The 16,998-nt window shown below is 42.7% G+C and overlaps 1 protein-coding gene across 3 annotated transcripts in view; it reads left to right on the top strand.

Annotated features, from left to right (window-relative positions):
* Window positions 1-332: 332 nt before the first annotated feature.
* ARHGEF18 (Rho/Rac guanine nucleotide exchange factor 18) overlaps window positions 333-16,998 on the top strand; it is a 31,302-nt gene continuing 14,636 nt past the window's right edge. The window contains exons 1-10 of one of the 3 annotated variants that reach the window (XM_036399336.2): window positions 333-401; window positions 6,515-6,582; window positions 8,115-8,175; window positions 11,047-11,191; window positions 11,940-12,052; window positions 12,213-12,353; window positions 12,816-13,066; window positions 13,784-13,909; window positions 15,129-15,246; window positions 16,071-16,319. In XM_036399336.2, the coding sequence (XP_036255229.1) occupies window positions 11,124-11,191; window positions 11,940-12,052; window positions 12,213-12,353; window positions 12,816-13,066; window positions 13,784-13,909; window positions 15,129-15,246; window positions 16,071-16,319 (1,066 nt within the window). In that variant the 5' untranslated portion in view covers window positions 333-401; window positions 6,515-6,582; window positions 8,115-8,175; window positions 11,047-11,123. Of the gene's footprint in view, window positions 402-6,514; window positions 6,583-8,111; window positions 8,176-10,793; window positions 11,192-11,939; window positions 12,053-12,212; window positions 12,354-12,815; window positions 13,067-13,783; window positions 13,910-15,128; window positions 15,247-16,070; window positions 16,320-16,998 lie in introns of those variants that run through there. The other 2 variants (XM_036399335.2, XM_036399334.2) reach the window with 2 other exon arrangements.

Below are 16,998 nucleotides of genomic sequence, written 5' to 3'. Positions count from 1 at the left end.
TCCGTGTGCCATCCCTGAGAGGAAAACACGGGTTAAGGATGTCCGTGTGCCATCCCTGAGAGGAAAACAAGGGTTGAGGGTGTCTGTGTGCCATCCCTGAGAGGAAAACACGGGTTCAGGGTGTCCGTGTTCCCTCCCTGAGAGGAACGTGCGGGCTGCGGCTGCTCTCCCTAAGGGGAAAGCGCGGGTTAATGGTGTCCGTGTGCGCTCCCTGAGGGGCAGGCACGGCCCCAAGCTGCCCCTGCGCTGTCCCTGAGGGGCAGGGACCCTGCCCGGCCGTGCCGCGGCGCGCAGGCGCACCCTCATTCCCATTTTTCCTTCCGGGACACGGGGGCGTTTCCTGTTGCTGTGGCGGTGGCTCCCGGGACCGAGAGGGAACCGGCGGCTCCCCGGGGAGTCCGGTAAGAGACCGGGCTGTCAGCGTGCCCACCGGCCCCTGGCTCTGCTCTCCCCGGCCCCAGCGAGCCCCCGAGCACCGGCAGCCCCTCTCCGGGGCCGCGGCGCGGGGACCGCCCGGCCCCGGTCCCTGTGCGGACAGGGGGGCTCAAAGGGCTCCAAGGGGTCCCGGCGTTTGGCCGGGGCAGCGGCTTGACCTTCGCTTTGCCCCAGTCCCGCAGGTTTACAGCAGTCCCGACCTGTGCAGCTCAAGGCTTCAGCTGCAGGACGGGACGCAGCTTGAAAGATGCAGTGTTTATGGTAGAAAGCTCTTTCGAGGGCTACGGAAGGAGTGAAAAATGTTGCTGTGTGCGGTAGGGAGGCGAGCGGCTGTAGCCTGAGTGAAACCGGCTCTCTTTATGGCACAGCTTGAGTCTGAGCATCCTTGTGATCATTATATCCCGCACCTCTCGGTTATTACACACATTGTGTGTACTGGTGCTGCAGCGGCGAGAAAGTCTGGGATTTGCGTGAAGAGACTTTAAATGTATTAGGGGAAAAGGGGTGAAAACTTCCGTTTGTCCACAATTGCGGAGACGGACCCATTTTAAATATTCCGCATCTCTGGCTCCTTGGGGAGAGGAGCGGGAGATGGTATCAGCTTAGCTTTTGTGTGCTGAAAGGAAACGCCAGCAGGAGCTAGGAGTGGTGATGGATTTTGGAGGAGGAGCAGGGAAACAGGCAGTGATTCGATCAAACAGCTTTCTGAATGTTTCTGCTGCTGTGTTTGGTTTTGCTGCTCTAATAAATAAGCATAATTTCTGAATATTATTTGAAGATTTGGTGTATTACCAAGAGAAAAAAAGGGCTTAGTTGCTTTTCACTCCCCTCTTAAGAGAGTTATATGGCAGGCTTGTTTATTTGGCCCTTTTTGTTTAATTTTATAAAGGTAATAGTTTTTCTTTGGCAGGGTAAAATAAAAGAAAGCTGTGAAACACGGCTCTCAGACAGGAGCCATCGGACATTGTGTGTTGTAGTTCCACCTACTGTTTACCTATGAAATATTTTAAATACCTTTTATGATTGTCATAGTTGCTGCTTCAGTTCTGTAGCGTAGACTGGGGGAAGGGTTCAGCGCGAGACAATTGAATTGAGACTCCTCTTTCTTTTAGTATAACATGCACATTTTACTTGGCAATGTTTAAAAACCAGAAGTATCAGTTGTTTATGTGTTTCTGTGCCTAAAGAAAACCCTTTGGCCACCAGAATTTGCACTTCTGGGAATCACAGAACCCCTCTCTCTGCTTCATCCAACTGATATTTTGACAATAAAACCAGGATACAGTGAGCAAGTAATTATAGGTTGTTTTGGAGACAAAGAGGAATGCTCTAACAGGGAGGCTGAAACTTGATAATTTAGTGCTGTTGCTCTCTGGTGTGGACTGTCTCTGTTTCAGAATGTGAAGTATCTCATCTCCCTGTACCCTTCCAGTTTTTGGTTTCTGCCTCTGCGTAATTAGACAAGTGAGAAAACGAGTAAACACCGACCACTGGAGCCACCAGGACAAAGTTAAATCTGCTCCAAGTTCCTCAGGGTACCTGACCTGGATTTACCCAATACAGAAACTTCCTTGTGCTCCCCTGAAACTCCTCCTCTTTCCTGAGAAGTTTTATCACAGTCACTCTGCATTTTCTGGAATGCTGTGGTGGTTTGTGTTGTTTCTTGGCCGTTGTGTTGTGCATCTCTGTTTATAAATGCAGAGATTATTATGTTCAGTGTTAATCATTCCTATCAGGGTTGTTTCCTTTGTCAGTTCAAGAGGGAGGAGTTCCCTGTGTGGTGTAAGGGTGAGGAAGGAGGGAAAAGATTCTTTTTGATCCCCAAAGCATTAGACAGTTAAAAAGAGAAAAAAAAATTAAAATTACTAATTTCACAAGGAAGCTATTGTGTCCTTGGCTGTTTTCAGCTGATTTGATTTCATAGGTGGTGAATATCCTTGAACTCCTTGTATCATTGGAAGCACTGTTAAAGTCTGTCCCTGTTTGAACTTAGCTGCTTTAAAGTGGTTTGTTTTTAATCTGTCATTTAAAAAATAAACAAAAAAAATCTTTGAGATAAAGAAAGTCAATAGATGAATTTTAGATTAATCACAGCATTTTTGTCTGTGAGTTGTTGTTTGCAAATGGTCTTTTGAGAGTTATTTATTGGGCAGTACCGTTCCAGACCAAAGGTCAGGGTCATAGTGCTCATAATGTCTGCTGAGTCATAGATTTGCCCTGGAATCTGATTCTGGAAGACATTTATAGGACATTGGCAGTGTCTGATCCCCTGGAAGGTATTCCTGCTGGGGGAAAAAATGGAAAAAATGTCTTTGCCTGCCCCTTCCCAGCCAGGTTTGTTGCCCTCTCCTACTGTGAATATGGTGATGCTTTTGGGTGTTGTAATGCTGTCCCATAAAATGCTCCTAGGCTGTAAATTACTTTCTATGAGCCATTGGGAAAACATCTCATTAATAAGGGAAATGTTTTTTATTATACCAGATTATGAATTCATTACCCTCAGCCATGAACATGATCTTTTCTGATGTTTATGAGCCTTTTAGTCTTAAATATTTCTTTTCTGGTTGGTCCTTGCTTTAGTCACTCATTAGGTCATCTTTGGAACAGGCCCCTGCAAAATGCTTCAAGTGAGTGACAGTCCCTGTAGTAAGCAGATCTGGGATAATGGGATGCTCCCAAAATTCTCAGCCTCCATTCCAAACCTGCTGATTAAAGCCCAGGAACAAACCTGGTGGGTTTGCTGAGTTTCCTGCCGTGTGCTTCAGGTGTAGCAGTGGTGCTCCTGTCCCCATCCAGTCAAGGTGACCCAAATCCTTGGGCCCTTTCAGGGTGTTGGCAGCACTGGCCAGAGCTGCAGCCCTTCTGCACAGTCTGTCTGTCTCAAGATGAAATCTTTGGAGGGTCTGGTTTTCCCTGCAAATTCATCTTCCTGCTGTTCAGTGAGTGATGGAGGGAGGAGAAGGCAAAGGAAGAGCCTGGCTGCAGTCCTGAGTTTTTATCTCTGCCTTTTTCAGGAATATCTTCTGTGCCTCTCCCATTTGGGAAGAGCTTGCTGACAGAACTGTTCTTTTTTTTTCTTGATCTGAATAAGACCAAATGCTACTGATGGTAAATGCAAAAATATTTTTTTTGTTGTTATTTTGAGTTTACTGATGCTGCTTTACTCTGGATGACTTGCAAAGATAGAAATCTGGTATTTCTGTTCACCTGTTTGTTAGAGATCTGTTATTTCTCTACACCTGTAAACAACCCTTCATGGGTATTTTTGCACTTACCTCCATGTGTGCAGGTTCCTGTCCCTTCTTTGCTGTCCCCTGTCCCTCATTCTTCTCTTTGCTGTTTTTTTCACCCCTGCAGTTCTCTGATACCATTTTCAGAGAGGCTTAATAAGAATGCAAAGTAATAATCATGAATGCAAAGTAATAATAATAATAATAAATGCAGAAATCTTACATGCATTAAAAGGAAACCACAGCCACTGGTATTCAGAAGCTCCTTCTCATCCTGAAATAGAGTGGCCTCCCTTCAGCACTGCAGAAATGTTGAATAGAAGCTGGAGCATGCTTTAGAAAATGAAGTATGCTTATAAAACAGTCTTCTGGCAGGTTTCAGATTTCTCTCATGTGGGCAAAAATAATGCCACTTTGAAATCACTAAATAAGTGCATTTCAAATAGTCTCATGGAGAATCAGGTCCCTGGATTCAGCTGCAGTTTCCTGCAGCCTTTCTGTAGCATTTTCCTGTTTTCTAGTATGTTCTCCACTGTTGTGTAAAGAACCTTTCAGCAGTGGAGGGAAGTCATACACAGCACTATTAGATATGTCAGCTGATTAAGTGCAAAATGCCTACTGAGAGTGCCACAAGCTGTTATCTTTACCAGAGCAAGGGCATGATTTTAAAATTGAAATTTGTTTTTAAGTGAGATCCCTGTTACAGTTACCTTAACAAGGAACCCAAGCTTTTCAAGTGGAATTGGTCCTACTAATCATTAATAGGAAAACAATTACTGAATGTAATCACTGAAAATGGGTAAATGTTGGGCAATATGAATATCTAGTTAAAATTTGATGTTTCTAGATGATTATAGTACAGAATTCTAGATGAGTTATGTGGATTTCATGGCTGTGTGGGAAGGCAGTGGCTGTAGGAACCTGGGGCATCCATGGGGCTGCCAGTTCTGCCCTGAGGGGAACCCATCTGTGAGCAGCCCTTGAAGCCAAGCCAGCCTGACGTCATGGAGAATTTTCTCTGTTTCCTTTTGTGTGGTGATTTTTGTCCTACAGTTCGTTTCTTTGTCTCAGGAGAAAAGGGATTTCCATTGTCAACTCCTTGTTTGTTGTTGAGGCATGTCTTTTTACAAGCTCTGCGTTCCCTCGTGGTAGGTGGAGGCCTTATCATTGCTGAAATAATGAAATATTTGTTATTCTCGACACAGTTTTAATAAGTGATCATTTTGATCCATTTTTCTCCTGCATTTGCAGAGGCACATACAGTTGAAATTAGATCTGGTGCCTTTTGGTTTGTGGCGTGGGGTGTGGTGGCAGTAGGAATATCCCAAATAAGAGAAGTTGTGGGAGGTGGTAGTTTTTGTGGAGGTTTTTGTTTGTGTGTGTGGCAGGCACTTGGGAGCAGAACTCTGCACTTCATTTCCCACACTTGGGGAAGTTGTGTAACACGTGAGCATCTTGCAGGTCTGTGCACTCAGTTTTGGTTTTATATCTTGATTAATTTATTTCTGTTTAAAGCCAAGTAGGTATTTTGGTCCTGTTCTCTGGCTTTTGCTGAAATTATGGAAAACACAAGTGAGCATCTCTCTAGGTTAGCTAGGAGCCTTAAAGCAGATCCCCAGTCCTGGTGCCAGGCAGGGGTGGTTCTGAAGGGACTTTTAAATTTTTTTGCCTCTGTGCTTTAAACATAAACTGGCTTTTATCTAGCAGATATGATGTTCATCTTTCCAGTTTTGTTCTATTTCTCTTTAAAAGAGAACTAGAACAAAACTGAAAAGATGAACACCATGTGTCTGGAAAAGGCAAATCTGGAAAAGGCAAATCCTGGTGTCCTTTACTGAGTTGTTGGTGTCTGGAAAAGGCAAATCCTGGTGCCCTTTACTGAGTTGTTGGTGTCTGGAAAAGGCAAACCCTGGTGTCCTTTACTGAGTTGTTGGTGTCTGGAAAAGGCAAACCCTGGTGTCCTTTACTGAGTTGGTGTCTGGAAAAGGCAAATCTGGAAAAGGCAAATCCTGGTGTCCTTTACTGAGTTGTTGGTGTCTGGAAAAGGCAAATCCTGGTGTCCTTTACTGAGTTGTTGGTGTCTGGAAAAGGCAAATCCTGGTGTCCTTTACTGAGTTGTTGGTGTCCTGCTTTGCTTTTGATGAAGGCTTGTTTTACAGATGGGCAGAAATGCTGCAGAAAATATTTGGCACTATCAGTTTCCCTTCCTGTTTTCTCAATAAGTAGCTATCAGGAGGAAAAAAAAAAGGAGATTGGATTTTATTATAGTAGTAATAGTTTTATGGCTTTTGGGTGAGAGGGCTGCTTTGGTTCCTGTATGTGGAAGGGAACAATTCCTTGGTGCAGCTGGAAGGGTGATAGTGCTGTGGTGCTGGTAATGCTCTGATGACTCTGGAGGATGTTTTGATCTTTAATTTGCAGCAGTTACTGCAGCCCCCAGCAATAGCCAGTGCAGAAAGGCAGCTGTTCCTGTGGAGCCAAAGAATTGCTGCCCCCGTGACTGGAATCACTTCTGGATGGAGAGACATGGAAATGCCCCTTGCAAAGATGAGGAAAGCTGTGCTCCACTGAGTGCAGGTGGGGCAGAAAACTGCTCCTGCATTCCAGAGTGCCTCTGGGTTCTTGCATGTGTGAATTGCACTCAGTGGTGCAGCCTCACTGAGAAAACTCAAGGGTTTGGTATAAAATCAAGAGCAGAAGATGCACAGCAAGGATGCTTGCCACAGCACCTCAGCTTACTCTGCACCTCTCCCAAAATTAAGATCTTTTGTGTGCCATTATTCCTTTCCCTAGACAGGAAAGAAGAATAATTAAGACCTTTTTTTTGTGTGTGTGTGTGTGCATTTCAGATTGTGCAGTGAATGTCCACAAGAACTGCAAGAGTTTGCTGACTGAATGCAGCAGCATCAGACCCAAGGTGGGCTTTAACATTTGTTCTTTTATAATAACAAGGCTTGACATGATAAGTTTAATTTATGTCAGTGGTTTAATTTACATCAGTACAGGATCTTGCCCTACATCTTTGAGGCATTGAGTAGTTACTAACTTGGTATTATAGTAATTAATGATAGTGTGTGGAGGGAAATTAAAGTGAAACATTTTACTGCTGTACTGTGAATTTCTTAGCCTGTGTCCCAGAACTGTGACTAACCCTAAGAGTGCTCAAACTTTTTGGGGAGTATAATTCAATTATATGGTACCTTTGAATGTTGTGCCCTCTCAAAACTAATGGAAGAGCATGAGGGGTGGAGGGGGATTTGTTTGTAACAGTTGCATTTTATTTCTAAGCTGGAAAACGCAGAATAAGTGATTTCATTTGGGAACTGTGATGAACTTGGTCCTGCTATGCTGTTTATTTTTTTATCTCTGTCTCCATGGTGCCTGTGATTGCATGTAAGGTCACAGGTTGTTTCACATAGATGTCTATCTGTTAGGTTTTTTTTTCTGGTATTGGTTTTGAAAATCATTTCCTCCTCCTTATAACTAATAATACTTGAGGGAGTTTTAGTTTGTTTTAACCTGCAAGTGCTGATGATTTCAGAGGCTGATAGCAGATTAGGGAGTACTGTGAGGAGGGAAAAGAGACAGCAGAGCAGCTCAGCCCTAAACAATTAGAGGTTAGAGGAAATGTGTTCAGCCATTGGTGATACAGAATGTAACTCTTCTGAGGGCAGAAATGTTCTTGTGGGGCTTTTGAAAAATCATTTTAAACATCTCAGGGCATTGTGAATTCTCCTTTTAAATCGAAAACTTCACTTGCTCTGCTGCTTTCATTTCTACTCTTCACCACCACCACCCAAAACTTCATGCCTGAATAAGCCCTGACAAACCACTCCTGAAGAGAGCAGAGAAGGAGTGGTGGCACAAAATGGGGTGAAGAATTCAGTCAGAAATGGGAACCCCAAAGGGAAGCTCCCCAAAAGCCATTTGTTCCAGCCTGTATTATTTATGTATTTAATTTCTTTGCATCTTTGATAACTTGGATCTCAATGGTTTTTAATATCCTAGTGTTGCAAGAAGGACAAAGTTCAGCAAAGTTTACCAAAGATGCAATTTGAAATGGACAATCTGAATTTTGGTTGAAAGTGGCTGGATTAGTTTAGTCAGTATTGCTAGAAACTAAACTACAGCAAAGTGAAGGCTGTCAGCATGAAGGGGTTGCTTTCATCTCATAAATTAATTATCATAGCTTTAATTCAGCTGTAGTTTCAGTTTTGGTTCCATTTCATCCTGATTTATACTTCGTGGAATTTAATATAAAGCGTTAATGTCTCTATGTCATTCGTCTGACATATGAAAAAATCAAAGCTGTTATTGTGTTAAATCTTTGATATTCTCAGTGAACATCTTCACTTACAGTTAATGCTATGGGATGGGAAAAATCTGATTCATTTTGCACTGCAAGTTTGGTCTGGATGTGTAAGAATATTGTATTTTTTCCTATAGCAGAAAGATTTGCAGCACAGACCTTCTGGATCTCCACAAAGTTCGCCCCAGTGCATTTCCCCAGGTTTGTACTAAAGAATGATTTCTGTGCTCAAGGCTTATCTGTTCAATTGCATTTTTTTTCTTTAATATGTTTTAAAGGCTATACACGGTGTGTTATTGAAGTATAGAGAAGGTCTCTTTTAATAAGATGGTTTCATTTTTTTTTCTATTGGGAATGGCTTAGAGGCTCCTAGCAATCTCCTGTGTGTTTTTATCTTTTTATCTTTTTATTTTTCTTTATACCTTCTTGCTGTGTAACCTCAAAATATCATGGTGAAAAGGGATCAATAAGCTCGTTTTTCATTGATTGTCTATTCTCTGGCCCCTGAAAAGACTAGAACTGTGAACTTTGTTTTACATCAGATTTTCATAATTGTCTATTTAAAACTTGCCTGCAGCTAGTGGTTGCTAGAAATCTCTAAGACAAGCTAGTACTAATGGTCTAAACATAAATCTTTGTTGAAACAAAATGAGGAAGAAGGATCTGGGAGGAAAAAAAAAAAACAACCAAGAAGAAAGAGCATCTGTGCAGCATAGGCTTTGAAATATCTTTTTGCTCCTGGAAAAGACCATCCCAGTCACAGGTGTATTAAATGCCATTTTAATTGTACAAGATGTTACAAGGTCTGCATTAACAGAGCAGGTGAGTGTCAGTCACAGCTGACTTGGATGTCTGAGCATCACTCTGGGTGTTTCCAGGGACCATTTGCATTGCAAGGTGTCCTCTTCATGAAATGATTCTCCCCAAGAGGCAGCACAGGGCATAATTGTTCTAAGGAGATAAGTGCCTGCTTGCATTACCCAGAATGGGTCTGTGCATTTAGGAGAAAGTGCAGAGACTAAAATAAGAAGCAAGGGCTGATGAAAATGGGAGAAGTTGTCTGTAGGGCTGGCGCGTGTGAGGGGAGCAGCGATCGATGTGGGCACAGCAGTGTGCAGACAGTGCTAATTGAACTCAGAAAATGGCTTGTGGGCCATTTGTGCAGCCTCTGCTAGGCAGCCAGTGCTCATTTTCCTTAGACAAAAGCAGGAGCTGGAAATTAAAGGAACAGCTAATAGCCTGGGCATTGTATATTGTTAGCCACAGCATAACCCTGCAGACTGCAGTGCCCAGCAAAAAAAAACCCCAAAGATATTGTCTCAAAGTAAAAGAAAATTAATTTCCAGAGAGGTATAAACTGTGTTGTGTGTCCCCATCCCTGTCCCCTTATTTTGCCTCTGGAGATTTTTAGGACTGGCCTATCTTTGTGTAACAGAACTTTATGTTCCTGTGTTCCTTTATGTTCTCTTTCCACAGAAAGAGAACTTGATGGCCAATAATTTCAATACTTCCTCAAATGGAAACACAGGGACATTGGTTATTAAGCCTTTGTTTAAGAAATCTGACTGGGCAAATCTTTCAGATATTTAATTTGTCTCCTTTTGGGGCTTGGTGAGGATGGAAAGGACTCGGTTTACCCAGTTTGTTGTACTGTGTGTGTAGCCAGGAGATTTCAAACCCAAACTGGTTTTGGAAAAAGTATTTCCAGCAGGAAAAGATGTGGTGATATGATTTCTATTAAATGTCATTGATGAGACCTCCCCTGCAGCCCCAAAACAATTCCTCTGTCAATGAAGATTAAATGAGAGAGAAGCAGGTATAGAGCAGGGATATGAAAAAATGTGGAAAAACCTGTTTCGTGACAAGAACCACAAATACCACAAGGTTTAACTGTGCTTCACTGAGAAGGCAGAAGTGGGAGAGAGAATTCTTAGTGAAGGTACACTAAGGAGGGCAGGCTGAAAAAGGGGAACTTTTAGGGCTGGGTGGACATGAGTGTTTTACTAGAAAAGTGATGCATAATCCTTATTTGGGAACTGGAGACCCCCTTGAACTGCTACAGCAGCAGCCCCTGGGACTGGGAGAGGAGCTGGGTCTGTCCCTGTAGTGACAGAGCCCAGGGATCTGTGAGATCCCACTCCCATGTCCTCAAAAGCTCTCTGAAAAAGGGCAGCCACAGACCTTGTCAGGGATCAATTCTAAAGATTGTCTGGCTGAGTCTTCATCTTTGACTCCCCTGAAGTTCCTTTTTTAAAAGGATGTATTTTGTCTCCCGTTCCTTATCATTTATTACACACATTAGTACTAAATAATTGTATCCATTTTTTATAAGTCTATTACAGGCTCCCACATATTGTGTAATAGTGATTAAAGTTTCAAATATCTTTCCAGTTCACAGTCTGTCTAGATTTAAAAAGCATTAAAAAGCTGCAGTATTAAAATTAAATTTAGCTCAGGTATCTATTATGTGCAGTGTGTGTGCATGCAGATATAAATTGCTGTGAGCATTAAGCAGTGCAAAGAACTTGTGGGGTTTTTTTCTGTGATCTCTGATTTTTCTTGTTTGCCATGAAATGTTCTGTGCCCTTATACGGTGGGGTGTGAATAATTGTGTGTAGGTTCTGGTGTTTTACTAAAGGAGAAGATACTTTGCAATTTCCACACTAAATGGGCACAGTAGGGACCAATTTCCTGCACTTCAGACCTGCTGATTTAGCCAATACAGTAAGTTAAGTGGCAGCTTTACATTTCTAGAAGGATCACAGGTAGTATAAAAACAGAGCATCTCTGGGGCCACTTTACTGTGCCAGGTCTGAGGGCAGCCAGTGGTGAGCATGGGGAATACAAATTCAAAAAGCAGCGGCAGAAGCAATGCGATTCCAGCTCACCCCGAGCTGTCTTTTTGTGGTTCCTTTTCAAGAAAATGGAATGAGAATGTTTTTTTGGACAACGAGCTCCTGACATCCAAGATCCTGTCGGTTCTCCGGCCGCATTCCGAGCGAGGGCTGCGAGCAGGCGAGCTGCAGTGCACGCCTCATTTTCTGAGCACCAATTCCATTTTTGCCTCTTTAGCCACTTCTCTGAAGGAGCAGCCCCGAAGTCTCCTCCTGGGAGCGGATGGCACCCCAGCACTGTCCCGCAACCTCGGGATGACTATCGCCCAAAGAGGACATTCCCAGCCTTCACTGAGCACTGCTGGAGCTGTTAATAAATTCGGGTGAGTAAAATGCTTCTCTTCTAATCCACTGGCTTCACATGTCCCCCACCTCCCCCAGTGTGAAAAGAAAAATGAGATTTCAAGTTGTGTTTTCAAGCTCAAAGAGTTTTATTGAGCTTATAATTCTGAAAGTTTTTTTCCCTGACCAATGCTTTTTTTTTTTTTCCCTTTTTTTATTGTCTTTAGTCCCTCTGTCCTGTGTCACAAAAGATATTGTGTAACACGGTGCAGTATTTGAGTGTTTCTGTCTTGGATGTATTTGTCTTGAGAACTGCTGTGAAATTCAGTGATCTTGTCTGAGTTCAGCTATTCTAGGCTGGGCTGGTGCTGGCTGGTGTAGGAGGCAGCAGTGTTTTAAATTGCTGAATACCTTCATTAAAATAGTAGGCAAACTCAAGGCTATCAGCTGTTTTAAGTAGCTATTTACTTTTGATGTGCCCCAGTTATACTCCCTTCCCAGTGAAAGTGCCCTTTGTACTCTGAACTGGCTGTGGCTTGTCACCAGGTGATGTCCTTGTAAACTGTCATACCAGAAGTTACAGGCTTTGCTCATGCTGCTCTAATTAAACTGCAGTATTTCAGCATTGGAGTTGCTTAAATTAATTTAACTGTTTAAAGAGTGCAGTGATATCTTTTATTTATTTATTGTGAGATAATTGCACTGTAGTTTAGGGAAGATGCTTGTTGAAGAAGTTGGATTTTTTAATTTTATTTTAATTGTTCTGGTCTAATTTCTTTGGCCATTTAGGCTAATTTCAGGAGACATGGATGAAGGGGATTCAGGCTTTGTAAAATTTAAGCAGACTTCAGATGACGTTATCTCGCTTGCACCTTCAACAGCAGACTCCATTTTTCTGGAAGGTATGGAATTTCTGTGCTTTTCAGGATTGTTATGCAACCTCTCCCATGGGTTTGAAAGCAGCATTGAGGTGTTTTTCCCCTTGTGGTTACTGATGGTGAACAGGGAATAATAATTGAAACAGCTGAATAATAATTGAAATTGAATGTGCTTTTGGTCTAGATGCATATTCTGTGTCCCTCCGGAGTGAAATAGAAACAGATGCTCATGAGTTTGAGGCAGAGTCTTGGAGTCTTGCAGTGGAACAGCCTTATGCAAAAAGGCAAAGGAAAGACGTTATAAAAAGGCAAGATGTCATTTATGGTAAGAGTATTTGTTATTCTTAAAACTTTTTCTATTTCATAGTGCCACTGTTGTGATACAAAGCAGAAATCATTTCTGTTGGTTCTCATTTTGACTTGTGCTTGAAAACGAAAACTGTGAGTGAAGGTTTTCGAGTCTGTTACCTGCATTAATGTGTCTAATTCCTTGTGTGAGTGCCTTTAAGCATCCCATGGGTTTCAGCAGGGCTCTGTAAGCAGCAAAGCCCAGCTGTACAATTATGGAACAGCCCAACTGCCTCTGGGAGATGTCCTTAAAGAAGTAGGGTCAGTCACTGCTGGGTTGGGATATTAGCAAGGCAAATTTAAGAGCTTCACATGAGTGATGCAAAGACTGTAGTGAAGAAGATGATTGTGGCTTTCAGAGCCTGCTCTTCTGTCTCCTTGCTCACTGCACATCATATAAATGACTTTTGATTTCATTTCTGTATTTCACCTTGCCCAGAACTAATGCAGACTGAAATGCACCACGTTAGGACACTGAAAATAATGCTGAAGGTGTACTCCAGAGCCATGAGAGAGGAGCTGCAGTTCTCACATGCAGTCATCAACAAGCTCTTTCCATGTGTGGATGAGCTGCTGGAGATGCACGGGCAGTTCCTGCTCCAGCTGAAGGAGAGACGGAAGGAATCCTTGGAGGAAGGCAGTGACCGAAATTATATCATCCAGAACATTGGAGACCTCTTGGTAAAACAGGTGTGAATTCAATCCTACCAATGATCTTGACACTATAAAGCTTCTAAAAAGCTACCTGTGAGGCTAAGGTTACGTGATGCAAAGATTGATTTCATCCTGGTTTATGGTTCTCTTCCCAGTTAATGTGTGTTAATGACTCCCAGGAATAATTCTAGTCACAAGTAACATGGAATGCTCATTAATGCTCTTTGGGCATGCATATATATACACCTTGTGGGGTATGTGACTTGTTTGGTTCTATTTTTCATCTATTCCAAGAGTAAAGTCACATATTCCTAGTGTCCATTCTAGACTTGGCTCTCCTGCAGATAAAGCCAAACTTCTTCATTCTGATCTTTTAAAAATACAGTCAGGATCATTTGAACTCATGGCAGCTTTAGCACCATTCTGACATGGAGTGGGTGCAACAATTTCTGTCATATATCATTATCTTTTTTTTTTTTTTGCCCTTCAGCTTTTACAGTTCACAGACTTTTTAAGTGCAGAGATCCAGAAATCCTTTTTAAAAATTCTCATAATTACAGCTATCATTTAATATTTGGTTATCTCTTGGTATTCCAAGCCCTCACATGTCACACTGCATAAATGTCTCATTTCTGGTACAGAAGAAATTGAAATACAGGAGAAATGTTTTAGAAACCGTGTTAGACCTGGAGTTTAGTGGAAATAGGTTTACTCTGAATGATTCATGTCTTTCATTCTTCTATTTCCAATTAGTTTTCAGGTGAAAATGGAGAGAGAATGAAAGAAAAATATGGTGTGTTCTGTTGTGGACACAATGAAGCTGTCAGCCATTACAAAGACCTGCTCCAAAGCAATAAGAAGTTCCAAAACTTAATAAAGGTAAACAGTAACCAGAAGTCTCCTATTCTGACTATGCAAAATATACTTCACTGCTTTGGGCTTTGTTTTGTACTTACTTGAAGATCCCTCAAATGTGAATGAGCAGGGTTAGAGGCATATTCTTACTATTTGGTGGGTTGTGAGCTTCTTGTGTTTTAGATCTTCTGAGTTACTTGGAGACAAAACCACAATTAGGAAGTGTTACATTTGAGGCAGGCTCTTGAGAGCACCCAGGACTGGGGAATAGAGTATTTGTTCAATTCAGGGCTCTGTCCTGCTGTGTGGCCGTCAGGATAAATTGGTTTGTTAATAAATTAAATCAATGATAAATGCTGTTGATGAGCTGCTGTAGAAAAAGCAGGGACTCTTAGTCAGGTTTTGCTCACACCATCATCTTTCCAAAGGCAGAAGATTGACTCCAGGGTGGTTTGCTGCACACTCTAATGTGCAGTTAATAGGAAGGGCTGAAGAGACATGGCCCAAGTGGAAGCTGTAACCTGAATCTCAGGTGGCTTTGCAGAGGCCTAAATATTCTCATTTTCCAGTCACCAGTAAGTGATACTGTGTGAACTTTCCAGCTTACTCTGTACTTACAGCTCATCTTAGCCTTTAAAGTGAGAGCCCTTCACTTCCAAGGAACTAAATAAGTGACCAGAGTTTTAAAACATTTAGCTTCAATCCTTGTAGAGAAAGATCTTGGTACTGTGTTCTCCTGCTGCCAGGTGTGTGCTGTACCTGCAGTACAGATTAACTGGTGCTTTACAGTCCTCCCTTTCTAATCAGGAATGTGGTTCTGGAGGTCAGGCTATTGGGGAGCATACAGTGGTAAAATAAACACTTAATTCCTTCGTTATTGATCTAATTTGACTGGTAGGTGGTTGGGTCTGGTTTTAAAACCACAGAACTTTTCTATGTATTTAAGGTCTGACCCTGTTATAAAGTGTGATCAGTTAGCAACAGGCAGTCAGACAGCTCAGATTTGGAAGTTTGCCTGATTGACTCCACATTTAGTTAACAGTGGTTGAAAACAGTACCTGAGATATTTTCCAATAATAAAGGTAATTTTGGGAATGCTATCAGGATTAGTAGAAGAATGCAGCTGATTTCATGGTGCTGTGTCCAATGTGCAGAAGTGGTTTGGGGCAGAAGGCATGAGAATGGAGAGGGAGTTAGAAGAGCTCCATGCACAGTGGGTGTGACAGTTTCTCTTGTTTTCTAGAAAATTGGGAACTGCTCCATCGTGAGGAGGTTGGGTGTTCAGGAGTGCATCCTCCTGGTCACCCAGCGCATCACCAAGTACCCGGTGCTGCTGGAGCGCATCATCCAGAACACAGAAGGTGGGATGGCTCCTGCAAGCCTCACAGTTGTCTCTTGGTCCTTTTTCTGCCATGTTTTGCATGTTCTTACCTCAGACAGGCTGTTACCTGCTTGCTCACTTCTCTGTTGGCTGATGATGCCAGATCAGTCTCACCTCAGAGGGTCAGAAGAATCACAGAATGGTTTGTGGTGGAAGGGACCTTGAACCCTTGCCATGGGCAGGGACACTTGCCACTATCCCAGCTTGCTCCAAGCTCCATCCAGCCTGGCCTTGGACACTTCAGGGGCCCAGGGGCAGCCACAGCTGCTCTGGGCACCCTGTGCCAGGGCCTGCCCACCCTCACAGTGAGGAATTTCTTCCCAATATCCCATCTAACTCTGCCATTCTTCAGCTTAAAGCCAATCCCCCTTGTCCTGTCTCTCCAGGCCTTTGTTAAATAGTATTTCTCCATCTTTCCTGGAGGCTCCCTTCAGGCCACACTTAGATCAATCTGAAATTTCTCTTCTCCAGGCTGAACAATCCAAATTCTCCCAGCCTCTGCTCAGAGGAGAAGAGAAGCATTTAAAGTCTGCAGCCACAAACCCATAGTAGTTAAACCTGTTGGTTCATTAGCTTTTTCAGAGCTTTAGGTTATTATATTTTATTTTTAAATAAATAAAAATTTTAATAAAATAAAACGAAACTTTATAATAAAATTAAATAATAATTTTTTAAAGTAATTTTTTTCTTAGAAAATACTGTTAGGTGTCCAGTATGGAACCCTTATGCTAAAATACACTTGGATGGCTCATGTCTTGAATTCCAGAGTTGAAAATGTGGCTGACTGCTTCTCTTTTCCCTTAGCTGGAACTAGAGATTATGAAGACCTGACCCAGGCCCTTGGCTTAATTAAGGACACCATCAGCCATGTAGATGCCATGGTAAACGAGTGTGAGAAGGGGCAGCGACTCAAGGAGATCATGCACAAAATGGAGCTGAAATCATCTGGGAAATGCAAGAATGGGCTTTTGTTCAGGAAGGATGACATGGGCCAGAGGCGGCTCCTCCTGGATGGGATGCTGTACTGGAAAGCTGCATCAGGGAGGCTCAAAGGTACAGCACCAGCAAGGGCACAAACACAACTGGGAAACAAGATTTATGTTGGGTTTTTTTTTTTAGTAACTGTTTATTACTGATCGATTGGGTATAAAATAAGATGGCAATAACCTGCTTGTTTAATAGGATATTGGAGGAAATAGCACTTGTTCTATTCTTGGCTTGTCCAATAAGCATCTCTGTAATGGTGCATGATAAGTTCCTTATGCTGCTCGCTTATTATCTGGCTGGTCTGCTTCCCAATTCAAGAGGGAAGTCTTCAGATGGATGACAAAGCTTTGAGTCATCCTGACTTAGTCTCCTGTGGAAAGGCATTATCTCTGCTTCACACTTTGCAAAACCTGTGTCATGTCAGCTGCATGACACTTAATTCTGCATTTGCCAGAAAATCAAAGCAGTGGCCATCAGGGAATATTTGAGCAGCTTCATTGCTCAAGTGTTCAAGAAGAAGCTTCAGTGGCACAGAGAGTGCAGCCAGGAGTAGGTGGGACCCTAAATGGCTGCAGTTCCAGAAGAATCTGCTGTTGAGAGAGATGTGTTCCCTCTGGAGTGCTGGAGTCCATGTGTAGGATGTGTGTGGGGGTGTTCTCAAGCTTTAAACGGGCTCTGTTTAAATCAGCTGGTGCTGCATGGTGCAGCCTGACTGGGGACAGCCCAAGTGGAAGGCAGTAACAGA

Source organism: Molothrus ater, chromosome 26, assembly GCF_012460135.2.
Source record: "Molothrus ater isolate BHLD 08-10-18 breed brown headed cowbird chromosome 26, BPBGC_Mater_1.1, whole genome shotgun sequence".
NCBI classification, from domain to species: domain Eukaryota; kingdom Metazoa; phylum Chordata; class Aves; order Passeriformes; family Icteridae; genus Molothrus; species Molothrus ater.
This window is presented reverse-complemented; position numbering and strand designations above follow the sequence as displayed.